Genomic DNA, 20224 nt, shown 5'->3' with positions numbered 1-20224 from the left:
TTGCATGTCACTCACAGAAGCAGCAAAAGCAATCCACTGTCTGGATTGGTGATGAGCTGGGAATCTCTCAAGGTAGTGACCTAGGAAGCAGGTGGGCCAGAGGGAGCCAGAGGGAAATGAGATTGTCCTGTTCTTGCCCTTGCTCCCTTCGGGGCCGTGTCCTTTTGCTACGGTGCACTTCCTGATCCTGAGCGGACCCTCACCCAGGCGCCCACCCAGCATCCGGCAGTCATTAGTAGGTTCCCCTTCCCACTTTTTCATGAGAAAGGGATTTTCCCAGGATCTCTGTATTTATAGTGGAGAGAGGCCCCAGGACGGTAAGGAGTGGAGACTTCCTCCCCAGGGATCCCACTGAAAGCCCATGTCCACTCAGGACCGAGCTCCTGCCCACTCAGAGGACTCGTGCTTTGAGCTGCCCCGGTGGGTGTGACAGGTTTGCTACAATCTAGGATTTCCCAAACTCACCTGCTGATCAGAATCCTGTAAGATGCTTCTTAAAAACAAAGATATCTGGTCCCCAAGCTACAGCTAATGAATCAGAATCTCAAGAGCTAAGGCCCTTGAAAAAACAATTCTTAGGACGCGGTCAACTTGGGAAACTTCACCGAGCCATGAACTCTCTCTTACCCTTGGGTGACCTAATTCCTGCCTCTGCTAGAAAGCTGCTGCCTAGGCTGAGCTCAGACAGGCATTCATGGGGAAAAAATAAAAATAAAAATAAAAAAATAAAGCTTTTTTTCTGTTTAGAGACCAACAGCGACAACAATAATTACCAACCTTTATCAACTGTGTGCCAAGCACTCTCCAGGGGGCTCTTTGGGGAAAGGTGGATCGTGTCACACAATTCTGCCAATAGCCTAATGAAGCAAGGGCTACAGCTGTCTCCATTTTTTCAGATGGGGATGCGGAAGGCAGGGAAGTGAAATGTCTTGTCCAGAGACGCATGCAGCAGGTAGCCGGCAGAGCTAGGTCACGGGCTTCTGACCACTGCCCCCCTCTCTTCCCCAACAGATTAGTCATCCTGGTACCTCGAATTAACTCCCTCCACGGTGGCAACTCACACCACCACCAACACCCCTCCCCCCAGACAGGGAAAAAAAAAAGAGCATAGAGTGGCAGCTCCTCTGAGAACCTGCAGTGGGCAGTTGTGAGAATGAGGCACAATGGGGAGGACAGCAAGGGGCAGGGTGCTGACCTCCCTCTTGTTGGCCCTCAGGTACTGGAACTCCTTGAGCAACCTGGTGGCATCCTTGCTGAACTCTGTGCGCTCCATCGCCTCCCTGCTCCTTCTCCTCTTCCTCTTCATCATCATCTTCTCCCTCCTGGGGATGCAGCTCTTTGGAGGAAAGTTCAACTTTGATGAGATGCAGACCCGGAGGAGCACATTTGATAACTTCCCCCAGTCCCTCCTCACTGTGTTTCAGGTACGAACTCTTCTCTGCTGGGACTCGGACTCGGGGTGGTGGGGGGAGTGTGGAAAGCTGCACCCTTTCACCAGGCAGCCACAGCCAGCCTAGATCAGCCCGGGAGAGCCCATGCCTGGGAGAGTCTTGAGTTTTTTCTGTAGTTTCCCCTGTCCCCATCTGCCGTGGAATTCCACTAGTAGGTGGACCATTAGGGGAAACAATCTAAGTGGTTTAAAAATGCCTTCTCAGGAGAATCTCTTGAACCCAGGAGGCGGAGGTTGCAGTGAGCTGAGATCCCGCCACCACTGCACGCTCTAGCCTAGGTGACAGAGCAAGACTGTCTCAAAAAAAAAAAAAAGAGAAAAAAAAAGAAAGCCTTCTTATCCATGGAATCCTTTACTCAAATTCTCCATGAAAGCCCAAAACATAAACAAAAGCAGACTGCTCTTATTGGGGGGGAGAGGGTGACGAAACCCTGGCTTTCCTACCCACCATGCTTGTCCCTGGAAAAAAATATTACTGGCCCCATCAAATTTGTGATTTCATAGATATTTTGGCTTAGGGCAAACTCAGAATGGCATCTATTTAACTTTAAAAGTAGATTGAGGTAAAAATGAATCACATGTAGATGCTATGAAAATCTTAAAGTGAGGAATGTTTGGGGAAAGCTGGTGTAGCATGTGGCTGTCTCAGCAAACACAATACTGCAAAAGGGCCCTGATGCCTTACCCCCAGGAATAGCTGATGGTCAGCTCAAGCATGTGTGGAGAAAGTCAGAGATCTTTGGGCCAAAAAGTCCTAGTCACCCTTCAAATACCATTATGCCAGTGGCCAGGCCTTTTGTCTAAGGACAGTTCAATAGCTCAGAGCCCCTGGGGAGGAGGACTGGGGGCCAGGAGGAGGGAAAGGAGTGAAAGGAAATTTTGGACAATTCTGTTGACGTAGTGGGGCAGGGCAGGGTGGTTTTGGGTTTGCTGTTGGTCTAACGCTGTGTCCCTTATTGGTGGGAATGTGTCATTCAGATCCTGACCGGGGAGGACTGGAATTCGGTGATGTATGATGGGATCATGGCTTATGGCGGCCCCTCTTTTCCAGGGATGTTAGTCTGTATTTACTTCATCATCCTCTTCATCTGTGGAAACTGTATCCTTTGCTGCTGCTCCCCCACCCCTGCGGCCCCCAGCCCCCAGCCTGCAGCCCAGTGCCAAACGGGCACACCCCACAGGTCCGGGCGGTCCTGCTCGGGTTCACACCACCCAGCCTAGAACGCCGTGGCGGCGGAGGTGGGTCTGGGTGGAAACCTGCAGCTTTGGCATAGGTGAGGTTCACCTTCCCGAACCCTCCGGGGCGGCAGCGGCGCCGCGCTCCGGGCGTGCGCTCGGCGTCATGTAGGTGAGCGGCGCCCCCTGGCGTTGCGGCGTGCAGTGCGCAGCCACCCACACAGGCCGCGGTAGGGACAGCGGGCCGGCTGCCCTGGGGCCGCTGCGTCCGCTCGGGGGCGGGACGCTCCGTGAGGGAGGGTGAGCCGTTGTCCTTCAAGTGACCTTCAGCTCTCCTCCTGCTTTTTGCTCAGCACCCCTCCCTCTGATGCTGCTCTCCAGGACTGGAGTCGCAGGCAGAGCTGCACAGACTTCACACAGCCCTAAAAGCTCCTTCCTGATCCTGGCTCGGGCGGGTTTCCAGGGTGGCAAACCACAGGTGCTGCTTCTCTTCCCCAGCTCACAACCCTGAGAGAGTCACGTCCAGAGTCAGGGGTAACATGGGAACAGCACTGGGCCAAGTCCCAGTTAAGGCAGTGCAGAAAACACAGTCATGGAAGCCTGCAGACAAGGTTGCCTCTTTTCCCAGCTGGGCGGTCCTCTACCTCAGTGTCTGTAAAATGTGGCAATGGAATCATAGAACCTACTACATAAAGGGTCATTGGGAGTTTTAATGGGATCATGCATGCCAAGCCCCTACCACATTCAGACGCCTCCCTGGACAAGCCCCTCTTCCCCTGCCTGGGTTGCAGCTTCCCTGTGCTGTGAAATGATATGAATGTCTGGGTGCCTGGGGCTGGGGGTCAGACTTCACAAACTGACAGCCCCCTTCCAGCTATGCTTTCTTTGATTCTGCACTTTTCTGACCCACAGCGTTTCTGTTGGTGGAGTGGGGTGGGGAGAAAGGGCAAAGAACTGTCTCCACTGGGAACTCCCAAGCCTTGGCTGGCTCCAGCTGGACCCTCCAAGGGTCTTCGTGTGTGCAGGCTCACATTAAGAGTTGGCAGAGATGCCAAGCCACCCCCTCAGTGCCTCGTTATAATAAACCGCTCTTAAGAGCATTCTGCATCCTGCTGGAGACAATGCTGTTTATAATGTCAATTACAGCCAGTCATCTCAGTGGGGAAACCAATCATGAAACCCAGCAATTAAAGTGCAAGGCAGGGCTTGCTGCCTCACTCCCGCCCGCTCCAGTGTGCAGGCTAGCCTGTTCTCATCCCTCTAGATAGCTCCAGGTAGCTAGGAGGGTGATGGGGAGGAAGGGGAGGGGAGTAACACTGTTGGGGTCTGACTCCCTCAAAGTGATTCACCGTCAAGCTGTCTCTGCTGAGGAGCTCTGCCTTGCACATTCTACACCCCCCTGCCCCCTGTGCCACCAAAACCCCAAGCCAAGGGTCATTTTCTTTAAGAATGGACACAAACAGATATCCTACTGAATGTGTTCTTGGCCATTGCTGTGGACAACCTGGCTGACGCTGAGAGCCTCACATCTGCCCAAAAGGAGGAGGAAGAGGAGAAGGAGAGAAAGAAGCTGGCCAGGTAACCCTCTAAGCTTGCCCAGTCCTGGGGCTCCAGGACCCCCATTCTGGACTGTCATCCCACTGGTGGCAGAGAGAGGCTTGACTGCCAGTCTGTGTTGGCTGTCCCTCCTAGGAGGACTCTGGGTTTGCGGCTTCCTAAGTTGGGCCTTTCTCCTAATTCCTGAGCATCACTCTAGTAGGGACCATGGTGAATTATAATAGTCTCTACAATGGTGTCATATTCTCCACCTGTTGGGATTATCTTTTGAGAAGCTGTGATAGGTGGCGGGAGTGTAGGGTGGGGAGAGAGAAAGGCAGCCACTCAGTTGGGAAACCCAACTCCAGCTTACGGAGGGAGTCCTCCTCACTACTTTATAATTCATCTCCAGTGTTAGGAAGGCAAGACGGGGCCCTATAGTTGTATCCTATCATTGTCTAGACGGGACAGTTCCAGGCCACACAGCTGTCAGGCACTGAGCAGAGCTCCTCCAGGAGCCAATCCTAGAGGAGATCCACCATCCTTTTCTGCTTTGGCGACCCAGGCATCTCTGGAGCTGCAAGAGGCCAATTGCGTGTCAGGCAGACCAAGTGTGGTTCAGCCCCATAGCGCTTGTGACTGATCTGCACACGAGAAGTGCCCTGGAGAAAGGAAGATGGATTCAGACCCAGGGAGCCCCCACTGGCCCCAAAAGGCCACAGGGCAGTTCCCTCCTACACTGTTCCCTATCACTCCAGTAAACAGCCATTTATTTTTTCTGCTGCTGACTGGCCAGGACTGCCAGCCCAGAGAAGAAACAAGAGATGGTAGAGAAGCCGGCAGTGGAGGAATCCAAGGAGGAGAAGATTGAGCTGAAATCCATCACGGCTGACGGAGAGTCTCCACCCACTACCAAGGTGAGGAGCTGTCTCCTTCCTGGAGCTGTGAGGCTGGTGCTGGGGAGGGAGGGCCACAGCCTTCCCCAGCCAGATCCCGTGGAGAAGAGGAGAGAAAGACACCCAGTGGAAAGAAAGCCAGTGGGGATGAACAGGAGAGCTGGGAGGAGAAAGAGAAGGCAGATTGGCTGGATCCCAGCCATCTGCTGATGTCTTGAAGGGGATATGCAGTGACAAGGACCTATTTTCGAGCTAAGTCACTGACTAAAATGCAATTTCAAGGCTGCTGCAAGCCTCTTAACTTGTGGACATATCTAACTGAATTCTTCCTCCTTCTCCCCTGTGACTGTCTAGATCAACATGGATGACCTCCAGCCCAATGAAAATGAGGATAAGAGCCCCTACCCCAACCCAGAAACTACAGGTACCAGTCCCACTGCCTAACCTGGGATTGGGAGATTGGGGACAGAGATCTAAATTCTAAAGCCACGCGGGAGTGGCCGTGTATTAGGGACCATGGTTCCAGTGTCCCTCCATAAGTACCTTGCACTGCTGAGTGTCTTCCGTCTCTATATTTAAGCATCATCAGTCAGCATCTGGGAGACAGCTTTGTTTCTGGTTTCCTCATAATACGATCACATTTGAGCAGTGCTTTTGTGTCCTTTCCAAGCTGGATTCTGTGTACATTTAAATTTTTGTTACATTACATGTTGTAAAATCATGATTAATTTATATAATGTATTAGTGTGGCATATGTTGCAACATGATGCTCACTTAATATTAATGGTAAATCTCAAATCTGCCTTGCCCCTACTCAGGAGGCAGTGCCGAGTACAGGCACAGCTGCCACCACAGATGTCCCACTTGTTGCTTTAGAAAATGATTTCAGGTCTCATTATAAAAGGCGCTCTTACTGACTCCATCTTCTTGTGCTTCTAGTCTGATACATAAATTGGCAGGCAGTCTGCTTCTCCAGGGCTTTAATGTCAGAGGTCAGTGGTCTTCCCTCCAGGCTTCACTTCCCAGCTTCCTGAAATCCCATGCCCTGTACAAGGCCTTGGCTTACCTTCCTCTGACCTAGAATTGCAGATATCATCGCCAGTTTCAAGCTTGAAGTCAATAACGTGTATCAAGGGACTGTTGATTCTACTGACATTTCCTTGTTCCTGTAGGTTAGGCTGTATTTGGGTTGTTCACCAAGTTAGGTGGCTGAGAACCTCCTACATTTATGAGCAAAGCTCGGTTTCCCTTTTTGCTTTCCCTCCACTGGTTCTCTGCTTAGAACACTCACAGGCATCTTCTGTTATCCTTGGGAACCAGACTCTGTGGTCACACCATCCTCACTCCCCTCCTCCTGCAAGGAAATAGGATGTGGTTTCCTAGAGCTTGGATAGAAAGAACAGGAAGGGTGTTTTCATGTGCAGGGCATTAAGCCTTTGAAGTTCTTAAAAACCGTTCTAGGGTGAAACTGTTAGGGAATTTCAACGACGTACTAGAATTATTGAACAAATGCAATGGGAGGATCTTGTCTTGATCCTGAAGCAACAAATACACTTTAAAATGACATTTTAGAGGTAATTGGGGGAAATTGAATATGGACTTGGAACTAAATGATTTAAAGTAGTTTTGTTAATCTTGTTGGTATAATATTTTGTAGTTCTGTTTTTAAACTGCTGCCGTGTTTATAGCCAGAGTCGAAAATGTTTACGAGTTGCTTTGCTTTTTTTTTTTTTTTTTTTTTTTTTTTTTTTTTTTTTTGGTTTTTTTATTTTGCTTTGCTTTTAAAATATTCCAACAACAAAAAATGGGACAGAGAAGATAAATGGAACAAGATCAGCAAAATGTCCAAAGTTGTTGAAGCTGGTTATATATATGAGGTTTGGTATGCAAGATTCTACTCTTGTGTAAATCTTTAAGGTTTAAAATGAAAGACAGCAATAAAACAAATTCCTTAGGGCCCTGAGAAGAGCCCTCCCACTGGGGCCAGCCTCCAGGACGGGCCTCCCTGCACACACCACAAGGCAGATCTGGTATGAGGGTCTTTTCCCACAGGCACCCAGCTGCAGCCAGGCCTGTACGGCAGATAACACCTCTTGCATCTTCAACAAAAATCTCAAATTATTCTAAATACTGTACTCTTGGCTTTTCTCTTCTTTGTTGCTCTAATGAAATCAAAGAGAAGAATGTTAAAAAAAAAAAAAAAAAAACTAATAAGGATTTTGTCACCACGTCCGCCGTCCTAGAAATGCCTCTAACCCGGTGGCTCTGAGGACCGGGGGATGCTTACGCTTTCCAGCTGAAAAGCTCTTCCTCCCCTCCCCTGAGGCCTCAGGATTCTTGAGATTTTTGAGCGTGTGTCCCGCTCCCTGTCATTTCTGTTGGTTACATGTGTCTCTTTACTTTTGTGTTGAAACCTCTGGTCCATACCCTGACTGCCCCGCCACACACACCAGCCACCACTCCGGCCTTTGAAGCCAGCCCCAAGCATGCCCATTTGTACACTATCCCCGGTCTCCAGGTCCTCATCCAGGAGGTCCAAAGGGCAGTATGCTCTTAAAGCTGGTGGCCCCACACATCGCCCTGCCCCTAAAGGCTAAGTCAGCCTGTCCTTCCCAGCTCCTCCCGCCTTCCCACTTCCTCCCTTCCCTGCCTGCCCAGTCAGCTCCTGGATCCTTTAGTACCAGGTGCAGCAGAAGTTCCCAGAGACTCCTCCGAAGATCATGTGGCCTGTTGTCTCCGTTCTGGTCAATCTCTGGTTCCCTCCTGCTTCTCTTCTCCCGAACCATGAATGGCGAAGAGCCTAATCTACCATTGTGCTCCCAACCGCTGCCCCTTCCAGGCCGCTGGCCCCTGCCATGCCTGGTTCGTGCAGGTACCCCTTAGCAGGCAGCACTGGTGAGCGTTCCTCCTGCTCTGCCTTCAGCCGGGCCACTAGGGAGAAAGGGCCAGTGCCAGGGAGCACACTGCCATGCTCTTCTGCTGCCTCCCCGTCTCTCTCTTGCCCTGTCTCCTAGGCTCGTCCCCTGCCCTCTCCCTCCCTTCTGGGCTGTCCAGATTGCACCCAAGGCGATATATCAGAGTGGCCAAGTGGGAGCTGGACTCCAGAGTGCACTCTGCTGGCTGCAGCTTCAGTTGCCCTCACATGACCATGAATACTCAGAGGAGGGGCCTGTTTCTAATTCAACAAGGGGCCATCGAGGCCAGCCATAGCCCTAGAATCCTCCCTCTCTGTTTCATCTGAAAAGCTCGCCAGCCGGTTTCAGCCTCCCAGATCGGTATACCCTAATTATAGAGAAAAACCCCAACTCACTGGAAAAAAAATCATTGTGCCCAGATGAGTGGAAGCTAATTCTACTTTTGTTTAATTTATTAATTTATTTGAGTGAACGTGTAGATGTTTGCAAGAGCCACTAAGGACTTAAAGTTAACAGGTACACATTTGAAAAAGGAGTGCCACCAGACACTGAGTAGTCAGCAGCGCCTGTGCTGGGGGAGCCTTTCATTGTTGCAAGGGGTTCAAGGTCAAGGAGAGCCATGAGGTCGTGGAGACTGGGGGCTTCATGCAGAAGGGTGGTCTTGACTGAGCTTTGAATCGGGGTGTTGGAGAGGCTGAAGGAGTTTTTTAGCATCGTACAATCATCAGAGATGCTGAGAGTTGGGAGGAACCTTGTAGGTATTCATTAACTATTCATGAAGCACTTACTTGTGTGCCAGGCCCTGTGCTAGGTACCAGGGACATGGGGGTCCCTGTGGTGGGCAAACAGGGAAGACCCCCAGCCTCCTGGAGCTGACATATCAGTGGGGAGACAGGCAGCAGGCAAACCAACCAAGAAGGTGACATCACATGATGTGAAGATAGTAAAATCAAGGATTGTGTTAGGGGATACTCAGGGGTCAGGCTGCTTTGACTGTGTGGTCAGCAAAGGCTTCTCTGAGGACACAGCATTTGACTGGAGCCTGAATGATTCAAAGGAACTAGACACGGAATCAGCAAAGAGCTCTCTAGGTGGAGAACCTGAATGCAGAATCTCTTACGGGGGATGCACTGGCTGTGGGGACTCCAAAGAGGGCCAGTGTGCCTGAAGCAGAGAGAACCAAGGGATAGTGCCCTGAGGCAGGAGGCTGGGGCAGGGCAGGAGGGCAGGGCAGAAGGTGCAGGGCCACACGGGAGACTGGGTCTGATCCAGTGCCCTGGAGGGCTGCCAGAACGTCTGAGCAGAAGAGGCCCTGACCTGATGTCTGACACACCCTTTCAGAGCTTCCCTCTGGGTGCCGTGTGGATAAAGAGCAGTGGTGGTCGAGAGCAGAACTGGGGCAGGGAGGATACTTGCGCAGTATCCAGGCAGAGAGGATGGCAGCTTGGGCAGGGGATGGTGCTGGAGATGCAGAGAAGTGGTCAGACTTGGGGTACATTTTGCAGGTAGAACTAGCTGGATTCACTCATAGCTTAGATGTTGGAGAGAGACAAAGAGGAACGTAGGGTGACTCTGAGGTTTTGTAATTGAGCCAGTGAAGAGAAGATCCCCAATGCAGAAACTATATCTACCACCTGTGCTCCTTGTGCCCCAAGGCATTGCTCTGGGTGTCTGGCACTTACCAACCAGACACTCCCTTCAGCTGGTAGCAGACTCTTGTGCCCTGCTAGAAACTAAGCTCCTTGAGGACAAGAACCATGGCTTTGTGTTCTCAGCCTTGGGCTCAATACTCCGTAGGCACTAGATCTTACAAATGTCTTTACTTTATGTGGCCAAGAGCGAAATCACAGAAGTGAGGATGAGCGCCAAATGGAGAGGGGCAAGGGTTGCCAAGGACCAAGGGTGGAGCTTCGAGTGCTACCCTGGTTTTACTTTGGAATCCTCTGACCTGCCGTCCAAAATGCAGCAGCAACTCCAGAGCGCAGCAGCGCTTCACTTCCCGTGCTTTTTCCAAACCTCCAAGAACAAAAATGAGAAAAGAAAGATCCCTAATGTATTCCACTGGCATTTGGGAGTAGAAGACTAGGTGGTTCAGTTGCCAACACCAAAATGAGCTTTGCCTGACTTTTCCTGATCTGTCAGCCTCCCTCCGTATCCATAATACCTGCTAAGCATCACATGCTGTTGAAGTTGTGTTCCTTTACAAATCAGAGTTTGTCCTTCAGAAATCGTTTCCCCCTAAGCACTGTGCCTGGCCTTCAGCTGCTCTGTGACTAAATGGACCAGCTAACTGGCTTCTCCCCAGGAATGGAGCTCAGCATGGAGCTTCATAAACAGGGAGGGAGCTCGTGCAGATGGAAGAGCCTGCACCATTTTCCATTAGGAACTTTGAATAGCACAGAGCTATAGTAAATATGGGTTTGCTGTAAACACAAATGATTGAAATAAGCACAGAATTACCTGTTATCAAATTACCATGAAGAAGAAAGTGTTGGGTCATTTTGAGCAAAACTGAAAAGAATACAAACACCTAGGCAGGAATGTAAAATCCTTCTCAGTTAAATTTCACTTGAAATATCATGATTTAGGCCATTTCTGTTTTACTTATTCAACTTTAATTGGAAGACTTTTCTTTTACATACCAAGGGTAGGGTGTCACAAGAACTCCAACTCTTGGCCTGCAGACAGTTTTCCATCTTGGACCTCTCTTCTGCTGAAAAAATATCAGTTGTCTTGCTGGTCAGCTCTAATTACCCTAGGGAAAGAATCTGATTGATGCCTGTATGGTACTGGTCCTCCAAAAAAGCCCTGGGTCCCTAAATGCTGGAATGCTTTTTGCTTGATAAAGAATTGCTTTCTGTGTCAGGCATTTTTTCTTTGCAGTACCTGGCTTTGTTTGAACCAGAAGAGGGAGAACATGCAGAGGCCCGGCTGCGTCCGTGAGACAAGCGTCCCATAACTGTCTTTCTCCAGCCAGACTAGGATCCCCTTCACCTTCGTCTTATACAGAGTCCCCTTCCTTCTGAAGGGTGTGGAAGTTCAATCATTGTCAAGAAATAAGGGCTTCTAGTGCCAGGCATAGCTTTTCTTTCCAGGGTTTTTAGCACACAGAGAGAAAGGACAGACATTTAAAATCAGTCATCGAGGCACTGGAGGCAGAGGTTCTGGTGGGATTCGTGGAAAGATCGTTCCCTGGAGCACGAGTACTGAGGAAAGCTGGATGGAGGATGCTGTCTGGATTGGGGGTCCTTGTGTGCTCTGCAGAGAGGGAGATGAAGAGCAGCTCAAACAGAGAGAGAGAGCATGAGGAAGGGCGGAGCACACAGTGAACTTGTCAGCTCACTAGGGCTGCCATAACCAGTGACCACACGCTGGGCAGCTTAAACAGCAGCATGCATCCTTTTATGGTTCTAGAGGCTGCAAGTCCAAAATCAAGGGGTCTGCAGGGTCAAGCACCTTCTGAAAGGCTCTTGGGAATAATCCTCACTTACCTCTCTTAACTTCTTGTGGTTGCCGGCAGTCCTTGGCTTGTAGATGCATCCCTCCAGTCTCTGCCTCTGTCTTCACATGGCCTTCTTCCCTAAGTGTGTTTTTGTGTCTCTCTGCCTGTCTTTATGAGGAGAACAGTCGTTAGATTTAGGGCCCATCCTAGCCCAGAATAACTTCATCATAACCAATTACATCTGCAAAGGCCGTATTTCCAAATAAGGTCACATTGCAAAGTTCTAGGTAGGCATGAATTTGCAGGAAAACTGTTCAATGCACTATAGTGAAGTGTTCAGAAAATAGTTTCATGTGAGTGGACAGTTTGTTAGGGAATAATAGGTGGTAAGGATCTGACTGAGAAAGATGTTGAGCATTAATTTACAGGCTTCGCGTCTGTCCCATAGCGGCTGCTATGTGCCTGGCACCATTCTGAGGTATAGATGTACTGTTATTATTCCACCTTAGATGGAGAAACTGAGGCACAAAGAGACTCAGTAAAATGCCCACAGCTAGAAAAACAGAGCCAGGATTCTGATCCAGGCGACTGGCTGGAGAGTCTGCCCTTCACTGCCATGTTATTACTTTCCCCTTCTGAGCATCTTCAACACATGTGACCAGCACAGGATATGCAGCACTTCCCCCCGTGAGCATTGTGCTTGCAAGCGCAGAAATAAGCTGCCTGACTTTGTTCCACAGTAAATGTGGCCACTGGCTGGGAGAACAAAGGCACTTCTTTCATTGGTGTCAGTGTCTACACCTTTGCACGAAGGGCCTGTTGTGGTCAGTAGTATTGCCCTGTTATCTCGACAGCACATGATGTTGTTGTTGTTGTTGTTTTGTGTTGTTTCAGAAATTGGGAAAGTGTTGGGTTTTAATTCCTGGAACTTCCAAGGGTGGGGTTATTTGCAAGGGATTCCACAAGCCAACGAAGCCATACCCTTTCCCCAACCTGCAGCCTAGATAGATGAGTAACACCTGGCAGTGCCCTGTCCTACCTGGTCGCCTTTTCTCATACCTTACAACTAGGATGACCAACCACCCCCGTTTGCCCAGAACTAGGGGGTTTCCTGGGATGTGGGAATTTTAGTTTTAAAACCAGGACAAGTTGGTCACCCTACTTACAGTCCCCCTTATTGTGCACTGCCAGATACGTCTTCTCCAACAGAGATGAGCTGCAGCAGCACCCACAGGGAGACAGCAGAATGTCTGTCTTGGTTGGTACCCTACATTTTCAGAGCCATAATCATGTCTGCCAGTAGGAAGGTCTCTGAAAGTGGTAAAATAAGTGGGAGTGCTGGAGTTATTTAGAATGGTGCTGTTCTTCTTACAGGAGAAGAGGATGAGGAGGAGCCAGAGATGCCTGTCGGCCCTCGCCCACGACCACTCTCTGAGCTTCACCTTAAGGAAAAGGCAGTGCCCATGCCAGAAGCCAGCGCGTTTTTCATCTTCAGCTCTAACAACAGGTGTGCAGCAATGGTGGGGAAGGTGGGCTCCTGCTCTCTCTAATACCAGCCTGGCAGTTTCCTGTGTTTTACCTGAACCTCTGGATGGAGCCTGAGACTCTCCCAGCTCCCTGTAAATTGTATAAACAGACACTGATTTAGGAAATAGTGCTGGATTTTGAATCAGAAGGCTTGTGTTTATTTTTCTCTCCACTTTTTGGTTTTTTTTTTTTTTTTTTTTTTTTTTTGGAGACTGAGTCTTGCTCTGCCGCCCAGCCTGGAGTGCAGTGGCACAATCTCGGCTCACTGCAAGCTCCACCTCCCAGGTTCAGGCCATTCTCCTGCCTCAGCCTCCCAAGTAGCTGGGACTACAGGCGCTCGCCACAGTGCCCGGCTAATTTTTTGTATTTTTAGTAGAGACGGGGTTTCACCGTGTTAGTCAGGATGGTCTTGATCTCCTGACCTTGTGATCTGCCCGCCTCGGCCTCCCAGAGTGCTGGGATTACAGGCGTGAGCCACTGCGCCCGGCCTTTTCTCTCCACTTTTTGAAATGTTTAAACTCTATTTCTATTCTTTGGGTGATTACCCTTGATAATTTACTAATTCTATTTAACTTAACAAAATGTGATGTTAAACAATATCAAGAATCTCCTCCTGTATAATAGATTGACCTTAGACTATTTTAACTCACTCATCTGCTCCTTACTTACATGGAATTGTCATTAGTATCTTAGTCCAACTTTTATTTTTAACCAACAAGTTAATGAGTCTTATTATCATATAGATAGTGTGTGTTTGGATATATGTACACCTTACCATTTTATTTGTTCACCATTTTTTTATTCATTTCCGTCCATCCTTTAGCTAACATTTTCTTTCCTCCTAAAGTACATTCTTTAGAAGCTCCTTTAGTTCCATAATGGCAAATTCACTTGGCCTCTACTTACCTATAACTGTTTTCACTTCTTGCTCTTGAAAGATAGTTTTGCTGTGAACACCATTTTAGACAGTTTTTGTCCTGCAGCACAAGAAAGGTGTTATTCCACTGTAAAGCCAGGTGTCATTCCAACTATGAGTTCTTTGTGAGTAACCTAACCTTTATTTGTAGCTGCTTTTAACATATTCTGTTGCCTTTGTGGTTGTATAGATTTACTACCATGTGTCAAGGTGTGGATTTCTTGCTTAGAATACATTCTGCTTCCTAAGCCTATGGATTTAGATTTTTATTTAGTTATTGAAAATGTATAGCCATAATGTTTAAATGTTACTTCTTTTTAATTCTATATTTCTTCCTTTTGACACTCCAAGTGGACATCTGTTAGACTTTTTCATTCTGTTCTCCCTCTTTCTTAGAGGGTCTTACATATCTTTCATCTCCTTGTCTTTCTGTATTCTGGGAGATTTCTTCAGCTGTATCTTCCAGTTTCTTAATTCTATTTTCAACTTAATCTATATTACTGTTTAAACCAATTTTTTATCTTGACCATTATATGTTTTTGTTTTAGCTGGTTCCATTTGTTGCTTGATTTCCAGATTCATCTCTCTAAATCTAGTAGTTTCTATCAATTCCTCATCTTTGTGATTTAGTCCTTTATTTCATTAAATATTTCAAATATAGTTGTTTTATAGTCTATATCTAATATTTCCAATACCCCCAGTCTTTGGAATCTAAATCACTTATCCGGTGTTTCTTCAGATTTCCCATCTTAGTGGCTTGTCCTTTTGTGCATCTGATGATCTTTGATTGTGACCCCAACACTTCTTCTTCATTTGTGAGAGTCCTGAGGACTAAAGTAGGTCTGGGGAGGCTTTCTTCCAGATGCCCCTTGGAGGTGTTGGCTCGGCCTAAAATTCCCAGGCTTTCCTGCCCCACCTCAAGACTGGCTTAACCTGCAATTTCTTGATAGCACTGCTGTTATTGGCTTCCATCCTCAAGCAATTCTGCCTTCCTGGCTGGCTCTCTCTCCATACATAGCCTCAGCTCAGTGGAGGTTGGTGGGAGGGGTTGTTGGTTTGAAGCAGATGATTCTTACAGCCATCTCCTAACTCTCATAAACCAGAATTGTCTCAGAGAGCTTGGCCCTTCGAGGGTTTGGTGCTTCTGCAGCAGCAGGGCTTCTCAGAGCATTTAGTCAACCATAATGCCAGGAGCAGAAGTCTGAAGGCTTGAAGCCCTGACTCCCCAACACTAAGGCTATATTTCTGGGCAAGCTTCTCCTACTTGGGTTTCAGTGTTCTTACCTGTGAAATGAAGATGATGACACTCATCCCCTCCTTCCTACATTGTTGTCAAGATGAGATGGTGTACAAGACACTTTCGCATTTAGGAACCTAGCATTTTTGGTACTATCACTGAGTGCCTAGAAGCTCAGTTGGGTAGTTGTGCTGGGGCATAGAAGTGAATTGCACATGTAAAGCTCTTACACAGGAGCAAATCACCTACAGAAAGCCGGCTTGGCCAGCTCCTCAGCATACCCAGCTCCGGGCAGTCCTATTGTTCCCTGTGCATAAGCATAGAGCAGATCTCATAAAGTGATTTCTTTTCAATGACAGGGAAAATAAGTCCCCAAACAAAAGCCAGTTATGAATGTCAGAGCAGGATTTGGGAATTCAGAGATTCTCAAAGGTCTCAGATGTAACCTTCTAAAATATCAAAGATGATATCTGCACCATGGGGGTCAGGGGTTGTCATTACCAAGTGGCAGTAAGACTTCAAAATGAAGAGGTCACTTGAAGCCAACAAGCACCTGTTGCCAGCTGCTGGGAAGAGCTGAGGAGACGGGCTCCCAAGAGCTGGCTGCTGTTTCCCCTTGTCTGCCTTGACTTGTCTCTCCTCCTGTCCCCCCTCCCATACAGGTTTCGCCTCCAGTGCCACCGCATTGTCAACGACACGATCTTCACCAACCTGATCCTCTTCTTCATTCTGCTCAGCAGCATTTCCCTGGCTGCTGAGGACCCGGTCCAGCACACCTCCTTCAGGAACCATGTATGCATTGCCTGTGTCCTCTGCCCTCCTTCCCACTGGAGCTGTGCCGGGCCCACAGCTTCTGTTGCTGACATCATTGTTCAATCCGGAGCCCAATTCTAGATGTCATAATCAGATCCACAACTAACATTTCATTAAGAGAGTAGGGCTTGATAGAAAACCACCCTAGAACCACAAACAAGTAAGAGAGCATGTACCCAAATGCTCAGGCTGGTTTGATCATGGGCAAAGGGTAGGACTTCCATTGCCTGTGGATGTTCCCCAGGAAGCTCTAGTTCCCTGCAAACTTGGTAAAATGTGGCCACTGACTACATGCCCTCCCTTGCTCCCAGCGTACTATGACCAGAAGGGGAGCATCGGCAAATAAGTGCCAGTGATAAGGCTGACCTTACCTAAAAGAGAGTCTTGGTACCTTCAGCAGAGTAGACCAAATGTGAGGGCCCACCCAAGGCTCTGTTGAACAACATTAAAGGCCAGTTTAAGAATTGCTATATTTCAAAACCTCAAACCTTTGTCAAGTCCAACCAAGTAGGCATGAAGACAGCCTGCTGATCGAAAGCCATACCCATGCCAAAGTACTCTGCACTCCTGGGGCCTGCTTGGTCCCGGGCTGTCTTAGTGAGGTTAGCAGGTGTTGGCCCCACCCCTGATCCATCACCTGAAATAGAATAAGTATGCAATCCTGCAAAGCCGGTCGTCAGCCTGTGCAGACCTCACCTGAAGGATGCACCTCCCTTGCCCCAGAGGACATAACCCAGGAGTAGATTTCTACCAATACAGGAAGCTCGCCAGCTCAGTCCCACCCACATGAGCAAAGCATTTTTAATCTCCCTGCAAAAAGACAAACCCCATTCTCTGTCCTTTTGACAAGCATCTCAGTGGTCCGATTTGGGTTTGTAAGTAAATTGGATTAATGGGAAAAGCATCCAACTAGATGCTGCTCAGATCCAGTACCAGCTGAGGCCAGCCCTGGAAGCTCACCTCACTTATCTGGGGGCTTCAAGGGAAGCCGCTGTGCTGCCTGAGGCTAGCCCCACCTCAGGATCGCTGTGTGCGTGCTGCTCGCCCCCCATTTCCATCTGTGTCCCTGTGCAAAGGCTCAAGTGCCATGCATCTCATTTTGAAGTGTGGCCCCTTTTCTGGTGAACATCCACTGACCTCTCTTCCCATCCTGCTTTTCTCCCTTCCCCATCCCATCCTCACCCTGTTCCTTTTTGTTTTGCAGATTCTGTTTTATTTTGATATTGTTTTTACCACCATTTTCACCATTGAAATTGCTCTGAAGGTAAAGCCCCCATCCCCCTTTGCTCCTCCTGTCCCCCTTGTGCCAGCACCAGGTCTCTGCCGCTGTCTGTCGCTAACACACATGCTCCTTCCTGTTGGTGTCGGGTTCACTCTCAGAGCCACTAATCCAATTATGCTTATTTTTCAGATCCTAGGCAATGCAGACTATGTCTTCACTAGTATCTTTACATTAGAAATTATCCTTAAGGTAATGCAACCTGGGCAATGCATCCTCTGTGGCTTTCTTTGTGTATCTCTGCTCTGTCTGGCTGGCTCTTTTCTCTCTTCCTTTTCTTTCACTCTCTTTTTTTTACTCCCAAGCCTGAAATTGGAAAAATGAGTGCCCCTCACTTTGTGTGATGCACTTTGCCCAGACTCAGAAACCAGGAGCAACCTACCCCACTACAGCCCCTCCCTCCAGCCACCCCTAAGCAGTCTGTGCCCTGGAAGGGACACGTGTTGGCTGTGCCAACATGAAGGCTGCCATTTCACTGGTTTGGGCTGCAGCCGTCGGCAGCACTAGACATACATGCCCACACGCACCAGCTCTGGTTAATTGATACCTGAGCCCACGTAGAACTCTCCTTCCCTCCTCCTGCTCCATACACTCTGAAAGTGGGAAACCTCCTGGGGCGTGAAAGAATCACTTCGGCTGCTCTCTTTGGATGCCCGTCCTTAGCATCATCCTCAGTACTTGCAGCAGACATTGGGTCTAAGCTGGGGTTGGGGGCACGTAACAGTGATCACAGGCCTGCTGTGAGATGTGGAGCTGGTCTCCGAGCTGAGGGCTTTCAGCAGCTAACTATAGACGACTGCCGATCCCTCAGTCACCTGCTGCAAAGCTTTGTCACAGCGCCCCTTGCCCTGAGCGTGGGGGAGGGAGAACTGCTGGAGAGCTGAGTGCAGCAGGGTGAGAGCGGGTGCTGCAAGGAACCTGAGCACCCAGCCCCCAGCCCCCAGCCCTCGCCTGCTGCTGGCCCAGCTCAGTTCTGCTAAGGGAACTGCTACAACATTGCTACCCTCAGAACAGGCAGAGCCCACCGCCGAGCAACACTGGGATGGGAGAGAGAGTATTCCTCCATTTTTCCGGTATATTTCTGAGTCTCTAAACCAATGCATGGCCAAGCCAGTTCATCTGAGAGTCAAGGTGTGAGTTCCATGGCCTCAGGGAACGTGTGTTCCTTTCTGAGCAAGGGGGTAGATTCTACCCTTTCCCCAAACAGAAGGACTAAGGCTCTGAAGTCCATGCTTCAGCTTTAGCTTCTTCCTGGGAGTCTAGCCTGGGACTCCCCCTCCCAAGGAGTCCAGAATCCCTTGTCATCCTCTTGCTGTGGCCAGTGCAAGCTGAAGTCCACACCTAACCGATGCCACTGCCAGCTGCAGGCCTTTCCTTCCCTGATGAGACTCCCTCATGATGGCCCAGCCTGTTGGTGGACATGACAGTTCAGTCACATCCAAATACAAATTGAATGGGGCAGTTTTTGTGTGCCTTCCCCTGTGTCCTTGTGCCCAGGATACTCAGGTGTCCCCAGCTTCCATCCCTGGTTCCCGCTAGCCAAGTATGTGGCTCAGATTTTTCTTTTCTGCTCATGGAGAGTAGATCTGACCAGGCTCTGGCTCCTGGAGGTCGGGAGAGGGAACTGAAAGTGGTGTGGCTGCACTAAGATGCACTGCGGCAAAACCTCTTTTCCATGGTGAGCTGGTTTGATTCCTGGACTTCAGATGCAGGGAGGCACACAGACACCAGAGCTCTTTCCTAGGACAAGAGAAGCTCTGAGGCCCAATTCTCAGTGCCCTTCTCCAGAGCTGCCCTTGTGGATTTCAATGGTGCTATTTCTCCTTCGGGATTGCCATACAAGCCAAAGTGAAAGGTCTCTTTGCAACCATTGTCATGGCAAGGTCCTTCCCTCCCCTCCATCCCCTCCCTCTTCTACTCTCTTCTATGCTCAGCATGCTTCTCGATAGAAACCCCAATGCCAGAACACCTCCCTATACCTCCTTCCCACTGGGTCCCTCTTCCTGGCCTAAGGCCCAGTGTCGTGTTGTGGCACAGATGACCGTGGCTGTCCAAGGGGGACATTTAGCACAAGGAACAGTGGAAGGGCCTGGAGGTGTTTGGCCTGAAAAAGGAAAGGCTTGTAGGCCCCCAACAGTTGGCCTGAGTAATACAAGGGACTGTCACATAGAAGAGGAAGAAGGAGGCCGGGCGCGGTGGCTCAAGCCTGTAATCCCAGCACTTTGGGAGGCCGAGGCGGGTGGATCACGAGGTCAGGAGATCGAGACCTTCCTGGCTAACCTGGTGAAACCCCGTCTCTACTAAAAATACAAAAAACTAGCCGGGCGTGGTGGTGGGCACCTGTAGTCCCAGCTACTGGGAGGCTGAGGCGGGAGAATGGTGTAAACCCGGGAGGCGGAGCTTGCAGTGAGCTGAGATCCGGCCACTGCACTCCAGCCTGGGCGACAGAGCGAGACTCCGTCTCAAAAAAGAAAAAAAAAAAAAAGAAGAGGAAGAAGGTAGAATCAGGACCCATGAGTAGAAATCATATAAAAAAGACAGGTTTCCTAACTAGGAGAGCTGCCTGCAGAGGCAGGGATGGCCCATGGTTGAAGAGAGAGCTTTCCTACCCTTCCAGGCAGAGCCAGCGAGCCACGTCCCATTCCTTTCCTTCCTCAGGATAGAAGCACCCCAGCAAGGGCCGCTTCCCAAGTAATGGTGTGGAATTAGGAAAGCAGGACCCAGGTGGCTGGCAGTCGGAAAACAGGGTCAAAGAGGGACAGTTAGCACGGGGCACCTGAGCCTGGCTTTTCCTGATGTCCTGAATGCCACAGATGACTTTCAAGTAAATGCTCTGTTTTCCCCACGTCCGTTTGCCCTTTCTCGTACAGTCACTCTTCTTCTGGCCCTGGGTGCATCCTCCCACCGCCCCCACATGCACACACATGCACTTGCTCAAGTGTTGGTCTCCTTTGAGGGTCCCCAGACAAAACAGGAGCCCAAAACCAGAGGACAGAGTCGGCACTCTGAGCCTCACTAGTCCACCCCTCCGAGGAAT

General features: G+C 49.4%; 1 protein-coding gene across 7 annotated transcripts in view; it reads left to right on the top strand.

The window, feature by feature from the left end:
* CACNA1C (calcium voltage-gated channel subunit alpha1 C) overlaps positions 1-20224 on the top strand; it is a 647971-nt gene that overhangs the window by 527888 nt on the left and 99859 nt on the right. For all 7 annotated transcript variants that reach the window (XM_030939233.1, XM_030939228.1, XM_030939229.1 and 4 more), the window contains exons 14-21: positions 1217-1424; positions 2429-2549; positions 4090-4204; positions 4959-5079; positions 5413-5482; positions 12790-12922; positions 15758-15887; positions 17113-17172. In XM_030939233.1, coding sequence (XP_030795093.1) covers positions 1217-1424; positions 2429-2549; positions 4090-4204; positions 4959-5079; positions 5413-5482; positions 12790-12922; positions 15758-15887; positions 17113-17172 — 958 coding nt within the window. The remainder of the gene's footprint in view (positions 1-1216; positions 1425-2428; positions 2550-4089; positions 4205-4958; positions 5080-5412; positions 5483-12789; positions 12923-15757; positions 15888-17112; positions 17173-20224) is intronic.

The sequence above is a fragment of the Rhinopithecus roxellana genome, chromosome 10 (genome assembly GCF_007565055.1).
Source record: "Rhinopithecus roxellana isolate Shanxi Qingling chromosome 10, ASM756505v1, whole genome shotgun sequence".
In the NCBI taxonomy this organism is placed as follows: Eukaryota; Metazoa; Chordata; class Mammalia; order Primates; family Cercopithecidae; genus Rhinopithecus; species Rhinopithecus roxellana.
This window is presented reverse-complemented; position numbering and strand designations above follow the sequence as displayed.